The sequence below is a fragment of the Gambusia affinis genome, linkage group LG10, assembly GCF_019740435.1.
Source record: "Gambusia affinis linkage group LG10, SWU_Gaff_1.0, whole genome shotgun sequence".
In the NCBI taxonomy this organism is placed as follows: Eukaryota; Metazoa; Chordata; class Actinopteri; order Cyprinodontiformes; family Poeciliidae; genus Gambusia; species Gambusia affinis.
The window spans coordinates 14,895,916-14,921,458 of NC_057877.1; the positions used below are offsets into that span (position 1 = coordinate 14,895,916).

At 38.8% G+C, this 25,543-nt stretch overlaps 1 protein-coding gene across 8 annotated transcripts in view; it reads left to right on the forward strand.

Moving 5' to 3' along the window:
* Nucleotides 1–25,543, forward strand: part of LOC122838628 (unconventional myosin-IXb) — a 64,322-nt gene that overhangs the window by 5,436 nt on the left and 33,343 nt on the right. For all 8 annotated transcript variants that reach the window (XR_006371930.1, XM_044129389.1, XM_044129395.1 and 5 more), the window contains exons 2-4: nucleotides 14,891–15,101; nucleotides 15,222–15,441; nucleotides 15,731–16,240. Coding sequence is in view for 7 of the 8 variants with exons in the window: in XM_044129389.1 (XP_043985324.1) it covers nucleotides 14,956–15,101; nucleotides 15,222–15,441; nucleotides 15,731–16,240 (876 nt within the window). In the remaining variant the exon portion in view is untranslated. The remainder of the gene's footprint in view (nucleotides 1–14,890; nucleotides 15,102–15,221; nucleotides 15,442–15,730; nucleotides 16,241–25,543) is intronic.

Below are 25,543 nucleotides of genomic sequence, written 5' to 3' on the forward strand. Positions count from 1 at the left end.
GAGTCTGCAACGTGTCAGCTAGAAATATAGAGCGACCACATAATGGCACTGAATAAACACAGTACTCACAAAATCATATCCACAATAGGTTCTGGTATTATTTCATGACTTTTAAGTCTGTTTTTCACTGGATTATGATCAAGTTCAGATATGAATCCATGCTAACATATGTGTGGATAAATACAGACTACTACTAACTCCCTCTTTTGTCCTCTGTAGCCACTGATCTTGTCCCTTGACTCTGGATCATGGGCAAACTGGGAGAGGGCACGCCCTGAGGCTCTGTTTGTTGTTGCTCAGCGCCATAGTGCAAAATGTAATTATGAGGCCCAGACCGCAGCTAATGACCGCCAGTTAGATCTGCTTTTCTTTGTGTGTGTCTATTGAGCGATTCTCGTTTATATCTGTTTCTTTTTGCTTACCTGTGTGTATCTGCTTGTCTGCAGGATGACTTTATTGTTGTGGAAAATAGTAAGAAAAAAAAAAAACTACAATAATTGTGTGATTGAAAACAGGCCTCACTGCTTTGTCATAAACCCCACTTTTGCAGTATGAAACCGATCAAAGGTCTGAAGTCACTGTTATGAAGTTTGATCAGAAGAGTGGCTGCAAAACATTGTAACTGTTTATTTTATTTTATTTTTTTTTTACAAAACACTAACTCACACCAAATGTAACTGTGCTGATAATATAAAATCTCCACATGTTCAGGAGGATAGTTACTGCAAATGACATCTCTATGCAATCAGACAAGCTTATTAGGTAGATAACGGCTGCCAAATGTATCATCTGACTTTTTTGTACTGCACAAATGTACAGAATCTCTGGATGATTTGATGTTTGATTAGCCCTGGTCAGAAACAAAAAAATATTTGTTTTTACTTCAGTTAGTGTGCTGACATTAACACTCTTTATGTTTTGAATATTAAATTGGATGCTCTTTATTTTAAATGAATGTTGAAGGGAATCTGAACATGGTGGGATGTGGTGCACTTCTATATTTTTAGATGTACAAAAAATATTTTAAATGTTGGAGAGACATTATCAGCCTTATAATGTGCTGCAGTTCTTTATTTTGTTGTGTTTATTAACATTTACTAACTCATTACCTGGAGATTTCTGCTGTATTTGTTCCTATATAAGTGATTCAGAGAGAGAACCTTTTATCTATTTACAAAAAGAAAAAAAAAACTTACTCTAAACTTTAATACAGAAACGAGAAAATATTTTTTTTATGTTTATTTTGTTTTGCAAAATCAAAATCGTCTTAACACGTGGAATTAAGAGGCCGCAAAATCTCTCAAATACTTCATTACAATTGTAGTTGCTTGTTATCTGAACTGGAATATATATCTTGTGAATAAGTTGAAATAACAAAAAAATTATACCAAACTGGAAATGAGTGGACCTGTTTAGTAAAGATCATTGAGGTTATAATTTGTGTGAATTGTTGCTATGAAGAACTTTTTACATACTTTATTTAGAGGTATAAAATATGTAAAACGTTTTTACTTAGCCGCACCACAAATCCCCTCTGCGTTTTAATACATAAATTCAACTTTCTGGCAGCTTTTTTTTGGAGGGTTTTGCTCGACTTTAAAACAGATGGAGATCAAGGCTGTCCGTTCCTCGTTTTAAAATGACGCGAGGGGAAGAAAATGTAAACTTAGCCATGCTAGACTGTGCAGATGACAAACCATTCCCATTCGGTGTGCCAGTGCAGGAGGAAGCAAGGTATTACTGGAGGCAAAGAGGACCCAGCAGCCAAAATTTCTCAACTTGCAAACACATTAAATGGTACAAAACCTTGATCTATGCTTTATTGAAGACGTAGACATTGTTATAACTTTTAAAACAGCATGTGGATCAAAATGAGGAAGCAGTATTTGTCACATTAACCATGTTATGGTGTTTTAAGTAAGCCTTTCGTGTGGATTTATCACACCTATCAACTCGTTCAGGGTATGCATTTTGAATCCTTTTGGTTGCTTATTTCCAGCACAGAGGTTTTATCTGTTTCTCATTGTGCTGACTGCAGCTGTATTTGGCCACTGGATGCCTGAAAGGCTGTGAGCGGTGACAGGAGAAGTGAAAGAGAAGGAAAAAAGTACCAGAAGAGGTCAGACAAGAGAGGCACAGGGGGGGAAGTCGATGGAAAGAAAGACACAAGCCCAAAGTTGAAGGAGGAAGAAATGGAGCAGCAACAGTAGACCTTGGCTATGTGCTCACTATTGGCTGAGCTCCCCTCTGTTCTGTTTGTTTTTGCTCTATTTTTACCATGCTGTCTGAGTCTGGTAACTGATGAATGGCTCCATATGTTGGATGGATTACATTCAACAGTGATCACTCAGCATGACTGGGCCAGGTAGTTCAACGGGACGGAGATGTGATATGGCCCATATGAAAAGAGGAGACTGTGATAGATTAGGTAATTCTTTTGGAAAGCTGCTTTACAGTTTATGCCTTTTGGGTTTGCTTTAATAACTGCATATTTCACAAAATGTGATGTGTGATTCATATTGCTCAATGTAATGTTCAGCTGAACAAAAATCTTAATGCAAGAGTCGGTATCCCACCAGTTCACTGCAAACTTTTCTGTACATTTGTTACTACAAACTCTTAACTGCTTTAGTAAGATGGTTTTGGTCTTTTCATTTACACTTTCAAGTAAAATGTTTAAATCTCGATGTTGTTTATGTCATTCTGCTACCAGTATTGAATGCTTCCAAAAATGCAAATTGTTGAGCTAAAGAAAAAGCTACACCCACTTGTCTGGACTTTTTCTTTTCAACAAAGAATAGTCTGCTGCCTACATGCGAACAGGACAGATTATGTCTTGAATAACTATGTGCTTGATGTGATGCAATGCCTCTTCTGGACTTACAATGGAGTCATGTGTGTGAGAAATGTTTTTAGTCCTGGGCAGCCCACGTGAGCATGTACAATAATTCTCTCTGTCTTCCGCCTTCTCATCGCTTCCTTCTCTCCTCTCTTCCTGATTTCTTTTTTTGCTTTTTTTTTTTTTTTGCCTTGGCTTGCAGCTGCTCCGCGTCTCCAGTTGACACACTGTATGTTTCAGTGTTTTTGTCAGATGTGGTTTATTAAGCCAAATGAGGAGAGGAAGTACTTCCTGAAAAAGGAATCTATATTGGGTTACTGCGTTTTACCCTCCTTTCAAACGCACCTGGACCAAACAGATGCTCATCTGCTCAATGCGAGCCATTAGGTTTAATGTTAAAATCTCACCAATACAAAATTTAACCGAACAAATTCCAGCTGCTGGAAAAGGTTTTCTATGAATGTCAGTGCTGTCACAAAAACAAGAATAATCTTAAGTCTGTCTTAGCTTTTAAGGCACAAAGTTGCAACCAGATGCTGCTGAGGTAAAGTGCTTAGTCAAATAATCTTCAGCAGATCTGATCACCTTTTTGGAAGCAGGGTTTCAGGATGTGGCTGTAGCATATCAGTATGTGTGGTAAAACAATGACGGGGAAAAGACATCATCAGTGACCGTAACGGAGCAATTGTTGCTGCTTATCAATCTGTTAAGGGTTTTATGGTTGTTTCTAATAGTTTGAAGTGCATCGTCCTTACGAGAGATTCTCCACAAGGATAAAATACCTAAGAGTTCAAACTTTTACTCTATGAACCTTAGCTAGGATGTTAAAGTAAAAAAAAAATTGAAATGACTTTAACAATTGACAACACAACTTAATTATACAAAGCTGCATCCGAATAAACCACAGGACCAAAAATTAGACCAAAACAAAAAAATAAAATAAAATGCATAACCAGGATGCTTGGCAAAAACCAAAGACACCAGCACTTCAAAGCAACTGCTGAGCATGGTGGAAGAGGTGTTATAATTTTGGCTTGTTATGCAGCTACGGGACACCTGGCAGCAATTGAATTGACCACAAACCAAAACACTCTGAATACCAAAGAATTGTAAAGTCAAATGTGAGACCATCTGTCTGACAGCTGAAACTTGGTTGAAATTTGATCATGGGCTGGATAACACCCAAATAGCCCTTAGGTCCAGGACAGACTGCCTGATTTCTAAAATCCTACGGGACTTGAACATGCCTTAATGTCAGCATTAGATATGAAAGTATCTCCTGTCATAAACGTGCATAATAAAATATGCCAGACTGAACAGCTTGTTGCTGCAGCAGAATCACATCAGACAAATCTGAGTTATTGATGTGTTTATTATTGGAGTCTGGTGCTGAAAAGAGCAATAGGTGAGGTTGGTATTACTCCTGAAAGATGTGAAAGTTGTCAAAAACAAAAAGTTTAATGAGCTCAAGGAATAGAAATCAATCAGTTTTGGTTTACTACTTCCTTTTTTTCCTGATAATTTTTTTTAATTATTATTTTAATCTGATAGCTGGATTGTGGTCATTAGGAACTTTTTGCTGTGCTGGTTTTTTTTGTACCTGACTTTTTTGGGGCATTTTTAGTACTGCTGAACATGTATTGATTTATACTCATCTGTAGATTTATATCCACTATGAAAGCCATAATTCTGTATCAACTCTTGGTTTATAGTAGAAAATTATACAAACATAACTCTGGTTAATAATGGTCATAAACAGAGTGTCAACCATATTTCAGACTAAATTATAACCAATGATATAAAATAGAAATCAACTGGTCCAAGTGCTATGAAAATATTATTATGGTATGAATTATTATTGTACTTTTTTAATCCCTATCTTTTATTGTCATTCTTAAGTAAAATTAGAATGATAAACTATGGAGAAGTACGATCTTATAGAGTGGTTTGTTTGGGAGTATAGCATGGAAATATGCTGCCATGAAATGACAAAGGAAGGACAACAATAGTCAATTTTGTGAGAATCTCTTACATTATTCCACAGTATTCATCAGCTGTTCAGGCAAGCTTTGTTTGTTACAATCTGACATCTATTTAAATCTGAATGATCTAAGAAAATATATGGATAAATGACTTGCAGCATCTCACAATATCCCACTGGTCTAAGTTTGGCTATCCAACTCAAGTCTATAGCGCAAGGAGCCTTTTTGTTGGAGCATGTCTCTTTCCTTTGAACTGTTTTTGTCCAGTGCTGACCTAAACAAGTCTATTACTACAGCATGGCTGCAATGTCTGGTCCGGAAATCTCTCCGGAATCTCCTGTCACCGCTAACCCGTATGGTATCCCAGGATGAGCCAATTTGGGAAGCAGAGGCTTCTGGTTTGCATTAAGTCAGACATGCCTCAGCCTCACTGCTCTGGTGTGTCCCACATGAACCCTCTTGCTTTGAATCTCAAATTTCAAGCTCATCACACTGATTGAGGATGTCCATGCATAATTTTCTTCATGCAGTATTTTCTGAATGAAATAAGTTCGGGACTTCTGTCAATGTAGGGCGTACGGTCAAACCCTGGTTCTTTGGCGGTTCTTTGCCTGTTTTTGCATCTCTACTTTTCTCAGTGAAGCTTGACCCTGCAGTATGACTGACTGAGCCACAAAATAATGAAGAAGCATTACATTTAAATCTAAAACAGGACTTTGGGGGGAGGGTGGGTGTGGTTGGTGAGCTGCTTGCTGCAGCAATGTCTCTTCTTGTCTGTAAAAGTTGGCATCTGGACTGTGTTAAAGCAACAGTCTCAAATGTTAATGGGGGCTGAAAGAGGAAGAGTTGGGGTAGATCCTGTGATAAGAGGAGATGGTGGGGTGGAGAAAGAAGCACTACTGAGGAAGGAGTTAAGTACACAGCAGTAGGGCTGAGAGACATGGGGGGTCTAGTGTGAGGACATAGCCACACTTTAAAATGAACAAGTGAGAGTTAATAAACCATGGGGCCCAGAAAAGTCTGCTGGAGCTAGCAGATTGAAACGAGGTCATCTCAGTGCTGTTTGGTTTGCCTAACATTTGGGGTCATGCATACGTTCGTTGGATGGCAGAGGAACAGCAGCCCTCTTTAGTTTTGTCGATACACAACTCTGACACATGATATTGGGAGTGGTAGATCGATGCAGAGCAGTCAAATCCCCATGTTGTAATTGATTAGCGTAGTCCACCACAGTTATGGTAATTTATTGGGTCACACAGCTGGCCTGCTTGTGTTTGGCTGTATTTCTGAAAGCTAAGCAGCCGACTGTCAGATACTTTTGTTCATCTTTGATACTTTGGCAGAAATGTATGGCGTTTGGTAATGTATTTCCATGTTGCTTTGTTCCTTTTTTAGCAGATTACTTGTTGCTGGGGGGATTGCTTTGACCATGAGCATGAATAGGCTAATGTTCACAAGTCAAAGGGAATCCCTGTGGCTTCTCTCGCCTTTATGCTTTCCTTTAGACAGAGACGGCAGATGCTGCTCAGCTCTGGTTTTATTGTTCGTGGCTGGTCAGGCTGGGAATTGACTTGAAGATGCTGGTGGGGGGAGGTGAGCTTTTACAGCCGCCTCTTCTTCCTCGTCTCACGTTACCTCTGCCTATGAACAGTTGAGTTGGTGTTTGTTGGGTGTTAATAAATTTTTATAACTCTATATTTTAAAAGGCAAGTGATCTGGGGGGAGGTTTCTAAACTATTCACAGCCTTTTTTTGTTATTTTATTTATTTACTGTTTTTTAGACCTGCTCCTCCTAGTGAAGCTGATTTACCACCACACAGCAACTTCACTCCATCTGGGCACGAATGAGTCTTACAGAGAACATAAGCCAAAAAAAGGAACATAGAGAGAACATACACCGGTGCATGCAGACTGAATCTGTTATTTTAAATTTTTTTGTATTGTCTGTCATTCAGCCAACATTTAGACAGTGTTTGCCTCCTCGTCTTCATTATATCAGGCACAGAGAGTTGTTGCAGTGATGGATACTTCAGAGGCTCCAGCCCTGTTTTTCCCCTGGGAGTGAGAAGGAGGATGCATCAGGATGCACTAGTGGGAAATTGCAAGATTTTTAAAAAAGAAATTTTGAAACTAAAGAAAAATATGTTGAAATTGAGTAGGAATTGCTTTCAAGATTGTCTATTAACCGCAGATATTTCCTTTGGAAACACACCAATAAGACTTTTGCTCTAAATTTCTAATTTCTGGTTTGGTTTGTGGTCTGACCTGGCTGGCAGACTGCAACACATAAAGGAAAACAAAAGCTTCAAGTTCTTTGATAGAAGGAGTAGCTATGCATGTCACATTACCAGATTTTGCTGGACCATAAATTGTCCCAGTAATTATCGCAATAAACAATTATGTTGTTTTTAAATTGTTTTTAAGTGATATATTGGTAATTGCTCTCTCAAAGACCAATAAACTTTAATTTTGTAAAGAACACTTATCACTGGAACTGGGAAATATTTTTATATATCCAAAATAAAACACAACAACCTCATTTTAATTTATTATACACTTTGTTGCTTATAATGACAGGCTTAGGAGTAGTTTTAAGTCCAACAGAAAATAAAGGATGACATTTATCTCCATTCATGCATCAAGTAATTTCTTCCTTCGCTTTATCTGATTGTGTTAACTGAAGCTTTCCATGAAGGATGTCATTGGGAAGAAAAGATGACAACTGATTTCTTTTTATTTACACAGTGTGCTGCGGATATTTGTCAGGGATAATTTATTTTCACAAAAATGTAAATGTTTAGCTTCAGCTTTAGAAAATCGCGACAAATTCACATGTTCTGTTTGAATTGTGATGATGCTAACGTCAGGGAGTAAATAGATGGTGAAAGTAGGATATGCTGATTCACTGATTTGTCAGCGATACTCCTTCGATGCCGTAATGGAGTCTGAGGAGTCACAACATGTTTTTCCCCACATAAGACTGACTGTACCATTCTGCTGTTGGGATATTTGGTCCCTGACGTTGATTCGGACAGTTCCCACATGTCCCGTCGAGTTGTTGCGCGTGGGAACGAGAATTGACGGTATCACCAATTTGAGGTCCTTCGACCTTGAGTGTCTGTCACTGGGTCACAGACTTCCTGCCTGGTATTTGAGTCAGCAGCTGGTGTCTCCGCAGTGACGCGCTGCTCCCTTATTTTAAGAGCCTGAATTACTATGAGCTTGTGTGTGTGTGTGTGTGTGTGTGTCTGTCAGCCTTGGGAGATTCATTAGGAGGTAAATTTACTGTCCCCAGCACAGAGTAAGAGCATAACACTCAAACCTCTCATACATCTCTATGAAGCAATCTAAATCAACTGTCCAAAAAAGGCAAAGTGCTTCTTTTCCCTCTCCATTGCTCGTCCCTCCGCACTCATGGTGCTGTTCTGTCTTCTCATGTATGAAGTATTTGGTGTTTGCTTGAAAAGGGGTGAGTAATGCTGGGCTGGTTTAGCTCACTTTTGCCACATATGTCATTTTTCCACTTGAATACTTGAATTTTTTATCCAGTGTTTTTTTTTTTTTTTTTTCCCCAGGAGTAGTTAATTATAATTGGTGTGAGAGTTGAAGCCATTGCTGTTGGCACAAAATTGTTGGTTACAAAAATGATACAGAATGTACTTAAATTAGCCAAAACACCCTTTTCTTATTATTTTTTTTGTAGAGTGTTTTGTTTGGTGGCATGAGATCAGAAAAACATATGAGATTGTTATTTACTGTTTCATGTTTTGCAATATATAACGCACATTGTTATTGTTTATAGCAGATAGTGAGCAGCATAGCTTTACCATAATTATGTTATTGCAGTCCGATGAATTCTTTGCAATATTTATTTTACACACTACTAGTGCAATGAAAACATATTTTAGAGATATTAATGCAGACCTAGAGCCTTACAGAATAATTCACTCCTTGACTAGTTTACATTTGGCTTTACTGGATTGCATTTGGGGGTGTTGAAGTAAAGAGGGCTTGATGCAAATGTGTGTCACAGTATTTTATACTTTTATTTTTGTAAGAAAGTAAAAACTATTGATTTTCTTGCTACTTTACTGTTTTTTAATAGTTTGTGTTGGTCCAACAAACATCAGTTTGTGGTTGCAACACAACAAAGTGTGGAAAACTGAGAGCCTTTATAAAACGCTGCATGCACATAAAAATGTCAAAAGAAATCTTCTTTCCTTTTTTTTCCCCCCCACTTCTTTTACCCCAAATGTTTGGACGGTAATAAATAAGCTGAGTAACATTCCTGCGTTCAGTGGAAGTAATTTACTCCAAGACAATTTCCTTGCCTGGATTATAAGGGGTTAGTTAGGCTGGGATGGGGTTGGTGGGTTCAGTGAGGATAAAGACCAGGGCCTGCTTTTTAATAGGAAATGTCAGGCATAAGGAGCTTGTTGGCTGCTGACTCCCCCTCTGTAAGCAGGTAGAGAGCCGCTGTCCTCTGCCGTCTCCCTGTCAGCCCCTGGTAAGCAGCTAAAGTGCCAGGCTAAGCCTGCATAAAGTAGACAACCCTGAGTCTTATCTGTGGAATGCTGGGCATCGCCGCAGAGGATCTCCTCTGCAGGGAGGAAGCTCTATTATCTCAAAGCCCCCGTCTCCTCTTACTGTCCCCCGACGGCCCTCCTGTAAATGTTTGCCTTTCTCTCTCCATCTGTCTCCCCGCCCTATTTTGTATATGCCTTCATAAAAGTAGTAGAGTGAGCAGTTCAGGCATTAAAGTGACAAATTTGAAGCAGACAAATCCCATGATGGGGAATAATGAAGGTGCCGACTTATGTGGTCTCTGCAGTTCTGCGTGTCTTGGCATTTTTTTATGTTGCATGCTTTGGGGACTGCGGTCAGCTCGCCTGGCAAAGGCGTAAGCTCATCAGTCTCAAGTTGCACGTTTTTTTCCTTTTTCCCTACAGCGATTTAAAACGTTCCAGAGTAATGTTTGGGTTTGGTTTGTTTCTGAGACCTTGCTTTCTTTTTACAATGTGTTACCAGAAGAATCCAAAGTAATGAGTATTTGCCTTAGATTTAAAACACCTCATTGTTGCTAAGAATAAATGGTAGCTATTTTTAGATTTACTACATTAGTAGATGTGGCGATGGTTCCTCTGGATCCTGCGGATGGTAACTGCAGTGTGGTGAGACTCTGTGAGATCTAACATGGTCGTTGTTCTCATGACTGACAGGAAGACACAAAATATTATCTTTGTCACCATTACGCAACCAGATATTCAAATGAGAGATCCTCCTTATCTACATAAATATAACAATGCCGTACAATATATCATTCAATGCAAATTGTAATTAAGCAAATCTTTTCAGCTGTTTTAGTTCAGAATCTGATTTTGTAACACACACAGCTCTTAGAGGGCTGCTGCTTATGTAGAGCGCTTTTGCCTGCTGCATTTCTGTTTGTCATTCTGAGAAAATTAACAAAGTGAAGTGATAAACTGCAGCCTCCGAGCTTTTTAGGAGCTGATACAGGATCAGTTTACCTAAGCAGTGCCCTCTACCCACCCGGCAGCGTTTTCAGCCAGGTTCTTGTTTCCCTGAGGGGGACTCACAGTTTACATATCATGCATTTCTGGTTCAAGGACAAGTTATACAAACCTTACCCAGCTGCTCTCTGTGAGAGTCACTCAATGGTAGATCACTGCTTCTGACTGAACATAGAGCCTTGAACTAGGACATCTAAAGTGGTTTTGTTCTAATTTAGTCCATAAATCTTGCAGTGTTGTGCTCCTAGACTTGACTAAAAGTGAATCATTGATCATAACGGTGGACACCTGCTCTGTGCTGATGACTGTAACGATGTCATCGAATCACTTAGGCACAGTAACCACGGCAACTGACACATCGGTAATGTGAGTTTGGTTTGAAGTTGTATAGACATGAATGCTTGAGTGACGCAGCTTTCAACTTGTGTAATCTCTGTTTGGCTGCAGAGAGATATGATGATAGGAGGGTTAAATGTTTCTAATGATGGCCTGGGTTTTTGCTTTAAATATTTCACGGATCAATTAGAGTCAGTTGTGCTCTAAATTCAAACACAATTTACAGCATAGACAAATGATATATATGGTAATTTAAAGGTGCTATGTAAAAACTACTTTTTTGGCTTTTATTATCATGTTCTGACATTATTCCCTCTTCAAAAGCATACCTGGAGTGTTGCTTTAATTCTTTCAAACATGTTTGGCGCTGGCTATTTGCACAAATCTCCTCCTTGGAGTTGCCCTGCCATGCACCTTCCCCTATCAGCTCCAACAGACTAGTGGCAGCAGCATTTTGCAAACGCCTAAGATCGGCTTCACATATAAGTATGAAGCCATAAAACACGTATCCCCCTTTAACAAAGGTAACAGGAACAGATTTCAGAAGGTAACAGAAAGGTTGATTACATTCATTAACGATGTTCTGTTTTTTTACCTGCCTACTTTTCAACCTCAGTCTGGCATTTGAGATGTCAGGATTCTCTTCCAAATGCCTACAGAGACCACAATTCCTTATACAAGATGCTAGACAGAATTTAAAGTTTTACTGCAACATCAGTTTCTTTGTTCTAAACTAGCAAACACACCTTCAATGTGCCCTGGTTCTATTTAGAGGGGAGTTCCTGTTCTTATGCTGCACCTTGTGCAATCATACTTATGTCATTTTTTTCTTTTGAATTACATTTTTTAAGGACTCCTTTCTGTAGGGAGAGACGCATAATCATTCTGAAAATTACTTTGTCATCAACTTATCTACTTGTGGTTGTTGTTAGTTTTTGTTTCTTAGAATGAAACTAGACTGGTTTTAGTTATTCATATGTTTGTTACCAGTCTCCTCTGAACATCTTTTCCATTTACTGATTCTAATGTGTGCATGAGTGAAAAATTTGCAGTAGATTGTTGGTACAGTTTTTCTTCATTGAATTTTTGATTATTTCATAAATAAATAAATAAATGTATTTTACATTTGAAACAGCATCAGATTTGGAAGAACACACCTCTGTGGCTGAGGAAAAAATTTAAGCAATCTGGTTCGTCTTAGATCGAAGATACGAGTTTTGTTGTGCAGAGCGACTGAACCCTCTTTGTCTTGTCAACAAGTTCAACAACCATACTTTCACAGGAGTGATAGCGTGCTGTCATTACAACATTTGTGGTCTAACCTAAGTGGTGCTGTCGTCATTCCTGAGCGGAAGGGTTGAATTTCTCTGCACGGTCTGCAGCTGCAACTTTTGGTTGGGTTTCAGGAGCAGAACCGTCTAGATCTGATCTGAACACAATACGACCTAAACGCTCCGGCTTGCTGCCTGCCTACTCAGTGAAAGTAGAAATCTGTTTTCAATTTGTTATTTTGCTGACCCAATGACTGAATACAAATAACTTTTTACTTTCTATTAAAACTGACGGCTTACCTAAATTGTTTTTCTTAAATTGTTAGAAATTGAATTGAAGGTGCTATTTACTACATCCATTTCCATCCATTTTCTGCACACCTTTGTCCCTAGTGGGGTCCGGAGGGGGCTGGTGCCTATCTCCATTGAACGTTTCAGGGGAGAGGCGGGTTATTATACTATATTTTATTTTTAATTCCTCATCTCAGAGCTTCTGTCATTTTTAAACTCATAAAAGTATATTTTATTTTTTCTGGTTAGCATGGAGAACTCTGATGCCACATCATGTCTGTTGAAAGGGGCATCTTATGACTCAAATACCACAGATGTGTTTTCCAGGCGGGTTAAGATTTATTTTTGAAAGTTTGTTATTCTGGTTTTGTTTGTATGAATGCTCAGAATAGGAATGAAACGCATCATAATAAGTGGTTGGACTATTGTGATGATTTTATTAAATAATTTACAACCATAAAAACAAACACTGCTCAAAAAAACAACTTACCTATTGAATAAAAATAGTATTTTTTGTTTAATTTGTTTAATAAATGAAACAGATCACATGGATTTGTTTTATTTATTAATGAACTGGTTTAAAATAACAATCATACTGGCCGTCCTTGTGGTTTGGACATATTGTCAATTAGTTTTCCATTTTCATCACAGGATGACTAATTCTTAACACCTTTCTTTGCACAATAACAATAAACAATATGATAATTACCCACCCATGGATCAGAAATGAAATTACGCACAACCAGACGTTTGGATAAATGACTCATTATCTTGACTGTCTGATTTTAAATGTAAGTAAACCTTTTCAGGTCAGTTAAATTAGCAAAATACTTATATTTGGTAAATGTTGGAATTTTTTTTTTTTTTTTTTTTTTTTCATTTTGTTTTCTTCAAATCCTGAAGTTTTCGTGAAACGTTTAGTGTTTGGTTTTCAGCTTTTGACAGGTTTCTGCCCTGTTCCTCCTTACAGGACTGGTCTCACTGAGTCATCTTTCCTGGCCACCTTCATCAAATAAACATTTTCAGCTCTGCCCACAGATTGTCTATGGAACTGAGATCAGGGCTTTGTAATGGCAACTCTGTTGTCTTTTAACCACTTTGTAACCAAACTAGCATGAGTTGGATTGTTGTTGATCCACAATACCCTTTTTTCTTCCATTATGATAATGCTCATAATGGACAAACCCTTTGATTTTTAGTTTCATAAAATTACAGAACAAAAAAACACTATGATCCATTTCCCTTTGCACATTTTCAAACTATTGCTTTTGGAGTAAAATTGTCTTCCTTGATGAGTGGCCTTTCAGCCAACATAAGGCTCATTTCACTGCACACCAGATTGAGTCGACATCTTCAGAAGGACTTTTGGCTTCATTTGGTCATTTTGTATTAAATCAGGCTCATGTCTGAGACACAGAAAATATCTTCTTTCTGAACTACAGAACAGCTGAAAATCCTCATCCTGTTAAAATGCTGTGTAATTATTTTAACTAGAGATGCGATCGACACTGCAGCGTCATTGGATGCTTGGATCCGATATTCGGTCTGATATTACATTTTAGTGCAGTGCCTGCAGACTGTCTTTACTTTTACTGTTGATGTGAGTCAGAAAAATGTTTGATCGGGATTAATATTATCTATTAACCAATTAATGGTTATTTTAGTAATCGAGTATTCTATTGATTATTTTGATGATTAACGGAGTAATTGGATCATAAAAAAATTGGCACATTCTGCAGGTTTTTCTATGTAACTCCTTCAAATTATCTTATGCAATTTTAAAAATACATACAAATGTAAATAAACATATAATTCAGTTAATTTTCTAAATAATAAAATAAAAATGTCATTACCTAAAATGCAACAACATAGCATTGCTTTAGCTTACTCTTGTTGCAAAGGATGCATCTGAAACATGTTGATATTATATTTCTAATGTGAATAGCTTAGCCCTTTCTGCTGGACTCGGCATCAATGCAGTCGGATTTTGTGTTGATAATGTGTTGATTAGTTTTAGGATTGACTCATTAATAATTGAACAGCAAAAGTTGCTTAATAGAAGATTAGAACTGCACAACTGCAGAAATTTTGTGTTAAATATTTTTTTAAAGGGGGTAGAACATTATTACAGACAAAGAAGGTTTTTCATCACAGTACAAGTGTACAGTTTTGGTTTAATTGCTGCTCTCATTGTTCTGTCAGCAAATGGCATTTTTTAGAGTCTGTACTCCAGTGGAAAATTATTTGATTAAGTTATTTGACATTTATTTCAATAATCGATTCATCATGATTAACTCAAAGTAATCATTTCAGTCTTAATATAGTCTTTGCAATATTCAAAATTGGTATTTTAGTGAGCTGCTTTCCTCCTTGTGCAGCCCGAGATCGAAGAAATGACTGTTGCACCTTCAGGCATCAGGAAATAATATCCAAGGATGATGACAGTGAAAATAAAAAGCTTATGTCTCTTTTACTTGATATGTAAATAACTACTTTCAAAGTATTAATTCAACCCTTTTATCATGCCAAGTTCTTCCTCTCAGTGTTAAGTCAAGAACTGTGGTGCTCATGTGCTTCTGCTTCTCAAATGTTGCTTTATAGTTGGTGTGGGTTTGTAATGGGTCCTCCTGTCATCTTTAGGTGGTGTGTGGTGAGACAGAGGCGGTGGATGTGCGGCATGCTGAGGCCACTCCCCCTGGCTCAGGATGAGTGTCAGAGATGGCGCTGCCACCATGGCAACAAACGCAGGTGGAGGAGGGGGAGTGGGCTGTAATGATCCAGACGACCCCATGTACCTGCTCCAGATCTACCCACGGCTCGCTACCCAGGCGTCCACCTGCTGCAGTCTCAGGTGGGTTCCCCGTGATTTGGTGGAGGTGAAACATTTGCTATACCAGAGTGATAATTCAATAAAATATAATAAAATTTCATTGGAAAACGGTTTTTGTAACGTGTTTTTGTTGGCCTTCAGAGTGCAGAAGAATGCAACGACAGCCTCTGTAATCTCGGACGCTGCTGCGACGCTGGGGCTGGACCCCGGCGGTCTGTATGTGTTGGCAGAGGTGAAGGAAAGCGGCGGGGAGGAGTGGATCCTGGAGGCTGGAGACTTGCCCGTACAGAGGGTTCTGCTTTGGCCCCGAAAAGCTCAGGAGCAACACCCTCAGAGCGCTGGCTTTTACTTCTTGCTACAGGTGAAACTAACAACTCTGTCTTCAAGCTGGTGTCACGCCTGTCAAATTCAGTCTAGCAAGAGAAATGCTGCCACTGTTTGTTGCATGGTGTTTCCTTCTGCTTTCTTCCACTTTGCGGTGACAAGTCGTCAAACTTAAGCAATAGATTACGCATTAATAATAGGAAATATAGCAAACCAGAGTGTTACTTGGCCCCAGACTTAGGTATACTTTTACAAGTTGTTTTTGCATCAAATGAGAAAATGCAGATATCTGGCAATATAAATGTGTTTTCCTGCATTGTATCCAGGAGAGGAACCATGATGGCTCCATCCATTATGTCCACCTCCCACCTTCGTCCAAGGAACAGGAAGTACAGCAGCTCGCTGCGAGGGGCTTCCTCCCCCCACCCCAGGATGACTTTGCAGACCTCTGCAACCTCCCCGTCCTCAGTGAGGACAGCATATTGAACAATCTACGCACACGCTTCTACAAGAAAAAGATCTACACCTATGCAGGCAGCATCCTCATCGCCATCAACCCGTTCAAGTTCCTGCCCATCTACAACCCCAAATATGTCAAGATGTACGAGAATCACCAGCTGGGCAAACTGGAACCTCATATTTTTGCCATTGCCGACGTGGCCTACTACGCTATGCTCAGGAAGAGGGTGAACCAGTGCATTGTCATCTCCGGGGAGAGTGGCTCAGGCAAGACCCAAAGCACCAACTTCCTGATCCATTGTCTGACCGCGCTCAGCCAGAAGGGCTACGCCAGCGGGGTGGAGAGGACCATCCTGGGAGCCGGACCCGTCCTGGAGGTAGGAAGGAAAAACGTGTCGCAGCAGAAGTGCAAAGGTGGTCAGAGTGTAGGGACATGGTCGAGATGGAGGATCATGTACTGGAGTTACATTAAACCAGTACATTAATTACTGGAATTAATGTAACTCTTTTTACTCACAGTACTTAGCCCTGTAAGGATAACAAATTTTTCTGGACAATAAATTGCTCCAGTAATTCTTTTGTTTTGAGGCTATTTTTGATCATGGAATTGTTCTTACAAATTTTAAAGAACAATTGACACAGGAAGTGGAAGATATTTTAAATATCCAAACTAAAACACAAGAACCAAAACAATAAATGAAATGGAAACAAACACCACACACAACAGACACCATAAATAAATTGGATTATGTTTCTGTAAACAAAATTGCAGAATGGAAATTATCAAGCTCATTTTAATTTATGATGCAATTAATTGCTTATTGCAACAGCCTTAATACATCATAATCAGGTTCTGTAGCACTTTATAAATACAGGTTAATAATCCCCCTTGAGCCTTTTGGTCGTTTTGCCACATTACTAGCATGTTTTTGCACTTGGTTGTTATATGACAGCAAAAGGAGGTGAATAGTTGTGAAGTGTTGGGAAAATAAGAAAAGTTTTTTTGCCCTTCAACTTAGATTGTAACATGTGGCTTATCTTTCAAGGTTAGTTGTATAGCACATTTCAGCAACAAGACAGTTCAAAGGGATTTGCATCATAAAAACATCATTATGTCTCCAACTGTGAAACAAGATAAACATTACATTTTGTCAAGTGCAATCATCTAAATCATCAATACACATGTTGATCAATGTTCTGCTTACTGCTAATCAAAGGCCACTTTCAATTCTGACCACATTTATTATTCCTAATCAGACACCGCATCCCCACAGCATCATGCTGCCACCACTGTGTTTTAAATCAGGATGGTGCTTTCGGGGTGATGTGCTGTGTTGTCTTTCCAAAACACGTGCAGTTTTGTTTCGGCCTTATCTGACCAGACCTCCTCCTCCACATTTTCAGTGTGGCAGAAATCTGTAAACAGGATTTCTTTCTGCTTTCTTCTGACTCTTTCAATACTGGCCAGATTTGTGCAGCCTTCCAGTCTATAGACTGATTGTACCACCTGATCTATTGATGCCTGTATCTCCTCCAGAGTCGCCATGGGCCTCTTGGCAGCTTCCATGTTCAGAGAGCCTAGAAAGAAGAGCAATGTTGCATTGGATTATGACATAAAATTCCATAAGTGCAATAAAATTTGTAGATCTTGTGCAAGAAATTCTGAAAATGATCAAGAGGTCTAAATACATTGTATTTGTTTGCTGTAAGTCATGTTACTTCATGTCGGGATGAAAACGTTTTGCCATTTTGATGACGTTATAGCCAATAATTGGAGTTGCTTCCTCAAAATGATTGTCATGCTGTGTGCAACTAACTATATTAGGAGATGATTGATGAAAGTCATAAATAATGAAAGTGTAAAAGCTTAAACAAAGAGGCTGTAGTCTAAACTGAAAGAAGAAATGAAAAGAAAGAAGGAAGTTGCTTCATTAACCCCTTCATGTTGCTGGAAATGCTTGAAGCTGTTTGCTGGTTCTTTATTTTTGTCTCGCTCTGAGACAACACTAAAATCTTTATCATATTTTCCCTGCCAGCTCGTCACTGCCTCACTGCTTAGAGGCGGTGGCGCTTAATTCTTTTTGTCAGGTGACTGCTTCTCTTCCTGCTTCTCTTCCAGCAGAGTTTACGAGCCTTTGCTGACTCGCTCAGTCTAATCGCTGATGGACACGAGTGAGCAAAGATGGAAACTTTAAAGTTTTAAAGACATTTATCTGTTATACAAGGAAAGCATAGAAAAAGCTAAAAGTTCATTGAACAAAATGCTTAAAAACAACTCGTTTGTAGTTGTGGCACACAGTCGACTGTGATGGATTGTTTGACTGAAACAGAAAAGTTAAGACTTTATGGCCTCTGAGGGATTTTTCCTGACTCTATTTTTCGCAGAATGTAACCAAACCACCTTGTTTGGCCTCTTACCTCGTTTCCGTACTCCTGAGTTTAAATATATGACAATATCAAAGCCATTTTATTTAAATATTTTCAATGGTGTTCATATTTTTATGCCTTGCAGAGTTAGTGGTTATTGTGTGTTGTTTCACAAGTTTCAGGTTCGCCCTTTACTTTTTGTGTTTAGGTTTTTATGCCACGTATGATTACAGAACAAGCAACAGAATAAAATCCTTTAAACACTCAAGTCTTGGTCGCATGCAGAGCTCATCTGTGGTCTGAGCTCAGACTGACATCATGATGACTGTGGAAGATGAATCAGACCCTCCCTCTAATTTTGGATCACTTCTCATGATGTGGTCATTGGTTCTGCAATGCAGGGTGCAGAAAATTTTTTTCCCCATCTACCTACAAATAAATGTTGGCAGAGAGAGTTCAGCTGCATGATTTAGTATTGATCGCATGTGAGTATTTGAAGAAAGTAGGAAGTGCTATGTGGTTTCCTTTAGCCTTCCAATGGCCTTTTCCTCCTCATTGTTGTCCTGGAAAAGGTGAAAATCCAGGTTTTCTTCTCCTTTCTTCATCATGACTACGTCCCGGCGGATATTTGCATTAAACTCATGTCAAGTTCATGTCTTGCAGTTTTCAATTAGCTATCCTGAAGGTTGTCCCCGCATCCTTAAAAAGTTGTAAATTCATGATGTGAAAGGAAGGCCTTAAAATGTCTAAAATTCATTAGAAAAATGTAGAAGTTGACTTTAAATACGTTATTCACAGGTCTTGAATCTTATTATAGCAAAATCTATTTAATCTCAAATATTCTATGTAGGTTATTTTTCTCGTGGGACTTTTCTGTCACGCAAAAGTTTGAGTTGCACGCTTACGACCTCATTACGTTCTGTGAGTTGAGGCAATTGAAGCTACCGCTAAGTAGCTGCTAATAAACCCTTGCTAACTAACTAGCTAGCTTTTTTTGTGCCTATCTTATTGTGTAAGTGCAAACTTATCATAAGTTAGCTGGACAACGTTTGTCGCTGCCACTTGCTCACTTCTGTTGCCCCTCTGTATGATGCTGTGTGCATTCTGTGCAAAAAGCTCGACAATAAAACTATATATAGTATGCTATTTTCTTTTGTACATTTCTGTCGTACAGGTTCTACATTTGCCTCATAATCTTAAAAAGCCTTACATTTGAGTTGGTGAGACCTGCAGAAACCGTGTCCTGAAATTAAGAACGTTCCGAGCAGGCAGACTCTCACTCAGTAGGAAGCAGACGGTTTGGCAAAGATAAAATCCATAAGTATGTCTAGCCTCCCACAGACCGTCAGAGATCCTGGATGCTATTTGTGGAAGATGATTTAGATTTACTGGATCTGTTTGATATCTGATCTACATCTATATTTGAGCTTTTTGTGAATTTCACACAGGAAGCAGCCAGTTTTGACCGCGCTGCTGTATAGAATGTGATGCTGAGGAGGAGAAAGCAGAAGCCAGATAAGGAGAAGCATCTGAGCAATGGCTGCTTCTCTGATTACTTCACACTGAGTAGAGAGCGGTGTGACGGCTTGGTGGGGGGATTTTGAGGCTAGTCATGATGAAACCCACTAATAAAGATACTAGTGCTCAAGCAGGCAGACATTTTGGAGTTTTTGCATTGAAATCCATCCATCCATCCATCCATCCATTTTCTTACACCCTTCTTCCCTAATGGGGTCGGGAGGGTTGCTGGTGCCTATCTCCAGCTGCGTTCCAGGCGAGAGGCGGGGTACACCCTGGACAGGTCGCTAGTCTGTCACATGCATTGAAATCCTTTTAAAATAATTTGTAAAATAAACAGGTAACGTGTAGCCATGGCAGGGGAAGTATAAGAAGAACAGCCATGACAATAATGAAGGTAATAGGAAGTTAATTTATTTTAACTTGTGTGCATGACGACTGTACTCTACGGGATGGGGGTGGAGGGATCAATCCAAAATCTGGAGTGTTTGGGTGAATTTTGCACGAATGTTGTAAATTCTGACATGAATACCGATTAGCTCAGGCTGTCTGGACCTTTACCATCTGGATATACATTTCCTTAGATGTACACATGCAGCGGCTTTTAAATACTCTGTGTTAATTTGAGTTCATTTAGGAATCTTTTTTGGAAGATTATCAGTTAGTTTGAACAATTAAGAACATACTACTTCATGCTACTGTCTTTCATGAACAAATTTAGATGATAGTTGTTAGCTTTTACTTTCTCCATGCAAACATTTGTTGCACCTTTATGCTTCAGCGTTTCTAAAATATAGACCCAAAATGATTCAAAACTTGCATTTCGTCTAAAAGCTGAAATCCCTACACTTGGGTTTAGTTTGATTGGCTCTGTAGCTTTGAGGGAATTAATACTTCAGTGTTGATCTGGAAGCAAATCTGCTCCACATACTTCTCAGTTTTATTTCGCAATAATGTGACCAAAAATAGATCCTCAGTCAGAAAAGCCTGATGTGGAATGCAGCTCACTCGAAGTACAAGATAGTGTGGAAAAGCAAAAACCAATGTTTTGTAAATGTACGTTTATAGAAACTTAATACACTTGGAAACTGAACAAAAGTTTACCACAAGCATCCAAGCAGGAAACTCCCACCAAGAATATGGAACCACCTGGAGCAGATAGAAGCAGTCACTTTGTAGCCGTCCATCATCTGTCAGGTTTTTGTCATCTCTTGCACACACTGCAGCTTTCAGATGCATCTAAATGAGCGCAGCTTCAGTCCCCTGATGCGCTTCAGTCTCTTGTTCCGGATGTCAGATTCAGGGATGAGAGGGGGAGACAGTGGAGTTGTGGTGTTTTTTTTGTTTTTTTTTCCTCTCCATCAGCAGAGCCGTGTCCCTTTGGCAGACTGGTTGCCACTCTGCTGCTCTATTTTTCTGTGTGTGTGTGTCAGCCTGGTCCAAAGCTGCGGTTTCAGGGCCAGACATAGAGATGGGCTCATATTTTGCTGGCCTGGGTACGAGAGGAAGTTGAAACTGAACTGCATCTGGAAATAGCCATGCAATTATCATGGGTATTGTGCTGCAGCCCGAATCATAGTATCACACATTTTTTTATCTCAGAAGGGTCAATACTTCTATGCAGACTGTTTCAATATTTTCATCTTTTACCAAGCAAGGGGGACCTTTTGATTTCAAAAGTGGGTCACATTGAAATTTGGACATTTCTCCAGACAAAACGTGATATGAATGTGTTAGAAGAGCAAAACCTGAACACATTAACACACGAGACGGGATTCATTATGTGATTGGTGGCAAATCTAGGGAACACTCCTGTACATTCTTATAAGTAAAAGGAAGCTATTTATATGCCAAGTTTTTAATAAATAAATAAAAAATAGTGTTAGCTAAATGTTTACTGTCATTTAAATGATCACAGACTTTAACAACAAAAAACTGAAATAAATGATTGCAAAAGAAGTCAAAGTTTGCTGTTGTAAAAAGTTTTCCTTTGGTGCCTTTTTGTGCTGGGAGTCGATCAGATTACTTTAATCAAAACACTGCGAGTCCGCCTGCTAGTCTGTTAGTGTTTCGTCAGCAATAGTGGAGGTCAGAAGGCCTGGGCAGCATTTTGACTAGATGAGATCACCATTTGTGGTGCTCAAGTTGTATATCCTGAACCTGGGACCTGTTGGAAAAGTGGCCATCCAACTTTCATTTTACTGCTCTATAAATCATTCAGGTTTGTCTTTAATTTAATATAGAGAAAAGATTGTTTTTAACACCTTCTGTGGGCAGAAATGCTTAAAGGACTTCTGCCTACTAACAGCCCAAAGGATCTCAGAGGTTTTTCCATAAACCGGTTCAGCTGGTTGAGCCGGTGTTACGTAATTACCTCTCGTATTATTTTACTCTTCTTTGAAAGGTTTCGTATTCTCATTGTCAGCTAGAGCTGCCTCTGTTTCAACATGCTGGCACATATGTGGGATGATGTCAGAAATGTGTCAGAGCAGAGGGGGTTTGGGTGTTGTTTTTTTTTTTTTTTTTTCTTCAAAGTCATATCTGACAGCTGTCACATTTTGACATTTTAGAGAGAATGTGCTTCTTATTTATTTTTTAAACCATTTTCTGTTATGTTTAACACAGTAATCTGAATCATAACAGTATTTAGGGGAGAAAAAAAAAATCTAAATCTATAATGGCAGGTCAGACTTTACTCAAGATCGACGATTAAAGGCAGATTGATGCAACTATAATTTAATTTTTATAATTTCTCATACATAGTTTATATCTGTCTGAGGTATCTTTTCCTCACAAAAACAATTTCTATTGTTTTTTTTTTTGTTCTCATGTTCTGGTGTGAATTGTAACTCTTTTGCAATCTTGTTTCATTGGTTGTAACTTTTGTAAGGCACTTTGTTGCTTTCGACTGTGTCTGTTTCTATTAATAGGAACAGATTGATAAATAGTCCTTCAAATGGATTTACAGCAACATTTGACATAAGAATGAACTCTTGTTTAGAATGAAACTAAATAATTTTTGTAATTAAGGTTTATAAAATGAAGCAAACATTACAGGTAATTGGTAAAACAGCTGACGCGTGAATACATTGCTGCTTTCTCTCATGGGACCACTCAGCGAGGGCCCCTACAGTAGCCTTGTAACTTAAGTTTGTTGTCCCAGCAAAGCAAACATTCCTGTTCAAAGTCCCCGGCCGGCCTGCTCCATGCCGCTCCGTCTCATGGCTTCAGACAGGAAGTTCCTATCATCCGGAACCCTTCAACAGGAAGCGGCTACGACACAGGAAGCAAAGGCAGTGGTTCCCTCTGCTGTTAGCTCAGAGCCTTGAAGGGTGTGGACGCACCAGAGTACTGTATTGTTGTTCAGGAAGTGCGGAGGAGAAGCTGGCCATTCTGCCTGCTGATCTATTGTTTATCTCTCCTGCATGAGTAGTTATTGAGAGTGGGTGGCATTGTGTATGAGTCTGGGAAAGGCTGGCATTACTGTGTCTAAGTCGCCTTGCTGTGCTCGTGATTCTTCGTCTAAACCACCAAGCAGACACTTATACGCAAACACCTTCCTGTAATCTCACCATATAGAAACTCACTGAAGGCTAGAATATGCTTTTCTTTACAGGCTCTTTGCAGCATCTGCATCTGTCTGCAGGCCGTTTCCAACAGCTATTCGTGGTGCTGTGACCACACCACAAGCTGGAGTTTGATGTGGTGCTCATCAGGGCATGGGTGGAGCAGCTTTATATGGTTCGGATCTGGTAAAACTCCACACCGCAAGTTGGCATTCGACACTCTGTCCCAGCTATTAAAGCTGGGACAGAGCACCTTTAACATGTCTGTGCATTAGCTAGTCGCTTTAAACTTTTAAACTCCTGAGTGAATGATCACCTATAGGGCTGTTCAGGTGAAATAGAGACGTACTGGAAAAATGGCCAGAGATCAGTTTCAGCCTTTTAATTTACAAATTAAATTAAAAGGTTTACTAATGAGTAAACTCTAATTTACTAATTAGAGTAAATTCCAGATTTGCTCTGGCATTTACATTTTAAATTTTTTAACTGGCCAAAAATGAAAGGAAAAATAATTGATGCACGAAAACAAGGAGTCCTATATTTTTAAGTCTGTAAATGCATCATCCAAAAGCAAGTACGGTACTTTAAAGTGCTATCCTGACTTAAATAAAATCAAATAATCATTCATGCTTTGATGCATAATAGTGCACAGACATTCAGTAAAAAAAACACACATGCACACACATGTATATATAATTTAAAATCTTTGAAATATGACACAAGCAGAACAGTAATTTTCTCTTAAACATTCAGATCTGAGCTAAATTACAAGCATGGGATTGTTCAGCTATTAAGAACTGGAATAATATATTTTCAGATTTATACAATTAAGTTAGAAGATAAAAATCTAATTTGACTTTTTGACTAATGCTCTTTTAAACAATTCCAGCGTTGTTTAAGATGTTACCAAGTGTGCATCAAAAATTACTTAATTTTTTTTTGTGGGCTAAATGAGGAAGAGAAGCTGTCTGTTCCTGTTTCCCCCGTGTTTGGATTATGATCTCTCTGTGACAGACACATAGACGCCTCACAACTTGGTTTGCTCCGTTTGCTGCAGCTTTTTCGGATGACATATTCTAAGCTCGTTTTCCCATCTGTGCATGTTTCACTCATTTTAAATATGCGGCCAAAATATTGTACCCTCCAAATGTTTGTGGGTTTCCGGTATTTTTGTTAAAATAACTTGTCTCTGTAGTTGAAAATGATGACTTTACTGCATTCTGTTGAGAAAAAAAGGTGTATTTTCTTAAAACCTTTCTTGATCATTTGTTTTTCCCTTTCTACTAAGAATATGCTGAATTTCTAATGTCAGCCATTGCATCTTGAAGCAATTACATTTTTCTTTCTTCACCCATCGTTACCACTATTTTATTTCCATTATGCTGGCATGGGATTCAACACAACCCATGGGAGCAGTTGGGTATTAGTAAAACAATTTCCCTACCTAAAAACTCAATGTCCCTTGAAGAGAAACAAATGTAGGATTACAGGAAAAAAGTCTGTTTTCAGACAGCTCCTAATGTGAAGAGATTAGATTGTGAAAAATAGGTGTGTAAGTGATTTTCTAAAATGATCAGCATCATAATGCTTTATCGTATTGGTTTTAGATGCTACTTTTAAAAAATATATAACTGTGAAAAACCCAAACTGCTAACAGATCTACAGCTATTTTGTCTCGTGTGTAATCTGCAGCTAAAGGTTTTCTTCTCTTTTTTTTTTTTTTTGCCACAAACTTCAAGAGGGAGGTTTGTTTATCTTTTTCCAACATACAAAAAACTCATTTAGTAGCACTTAATCAGTTACCATATAATCTCAATACTAATGCCACTGACTTTGCATAGCTGGTTTTGTTAGTTCAATCGAGAGAAACGTCCAGGGTTCAGATGTAAGTGGAGTCATAAACTGATGAGAAGCTGTGCAGAGGAGGAACTGTGTAGCGACGCGGTCGTGCTCAGTCTCTGCCAGCAACATGTGATCTCACCAAAGACTCATTCAGTCTAGCAGCAAACACTGATTATTTTGTCGCAGGGTATTATGAGAGGTTATCCCCGGTTACCAGAGTTTACATACTTGATCTCCCAACTCCCCCGCTTTAACTTGAGTCGACTGGTTTAACCTAAAATTCACAGAAGTTTGAACTCAAATTTTGTCTCAAATCACAACACTTTTGATGTTTGGAGATCCTAAAGTGAAAACCTCCCTGATGAAATGTTTCAATTGATTTTAGTT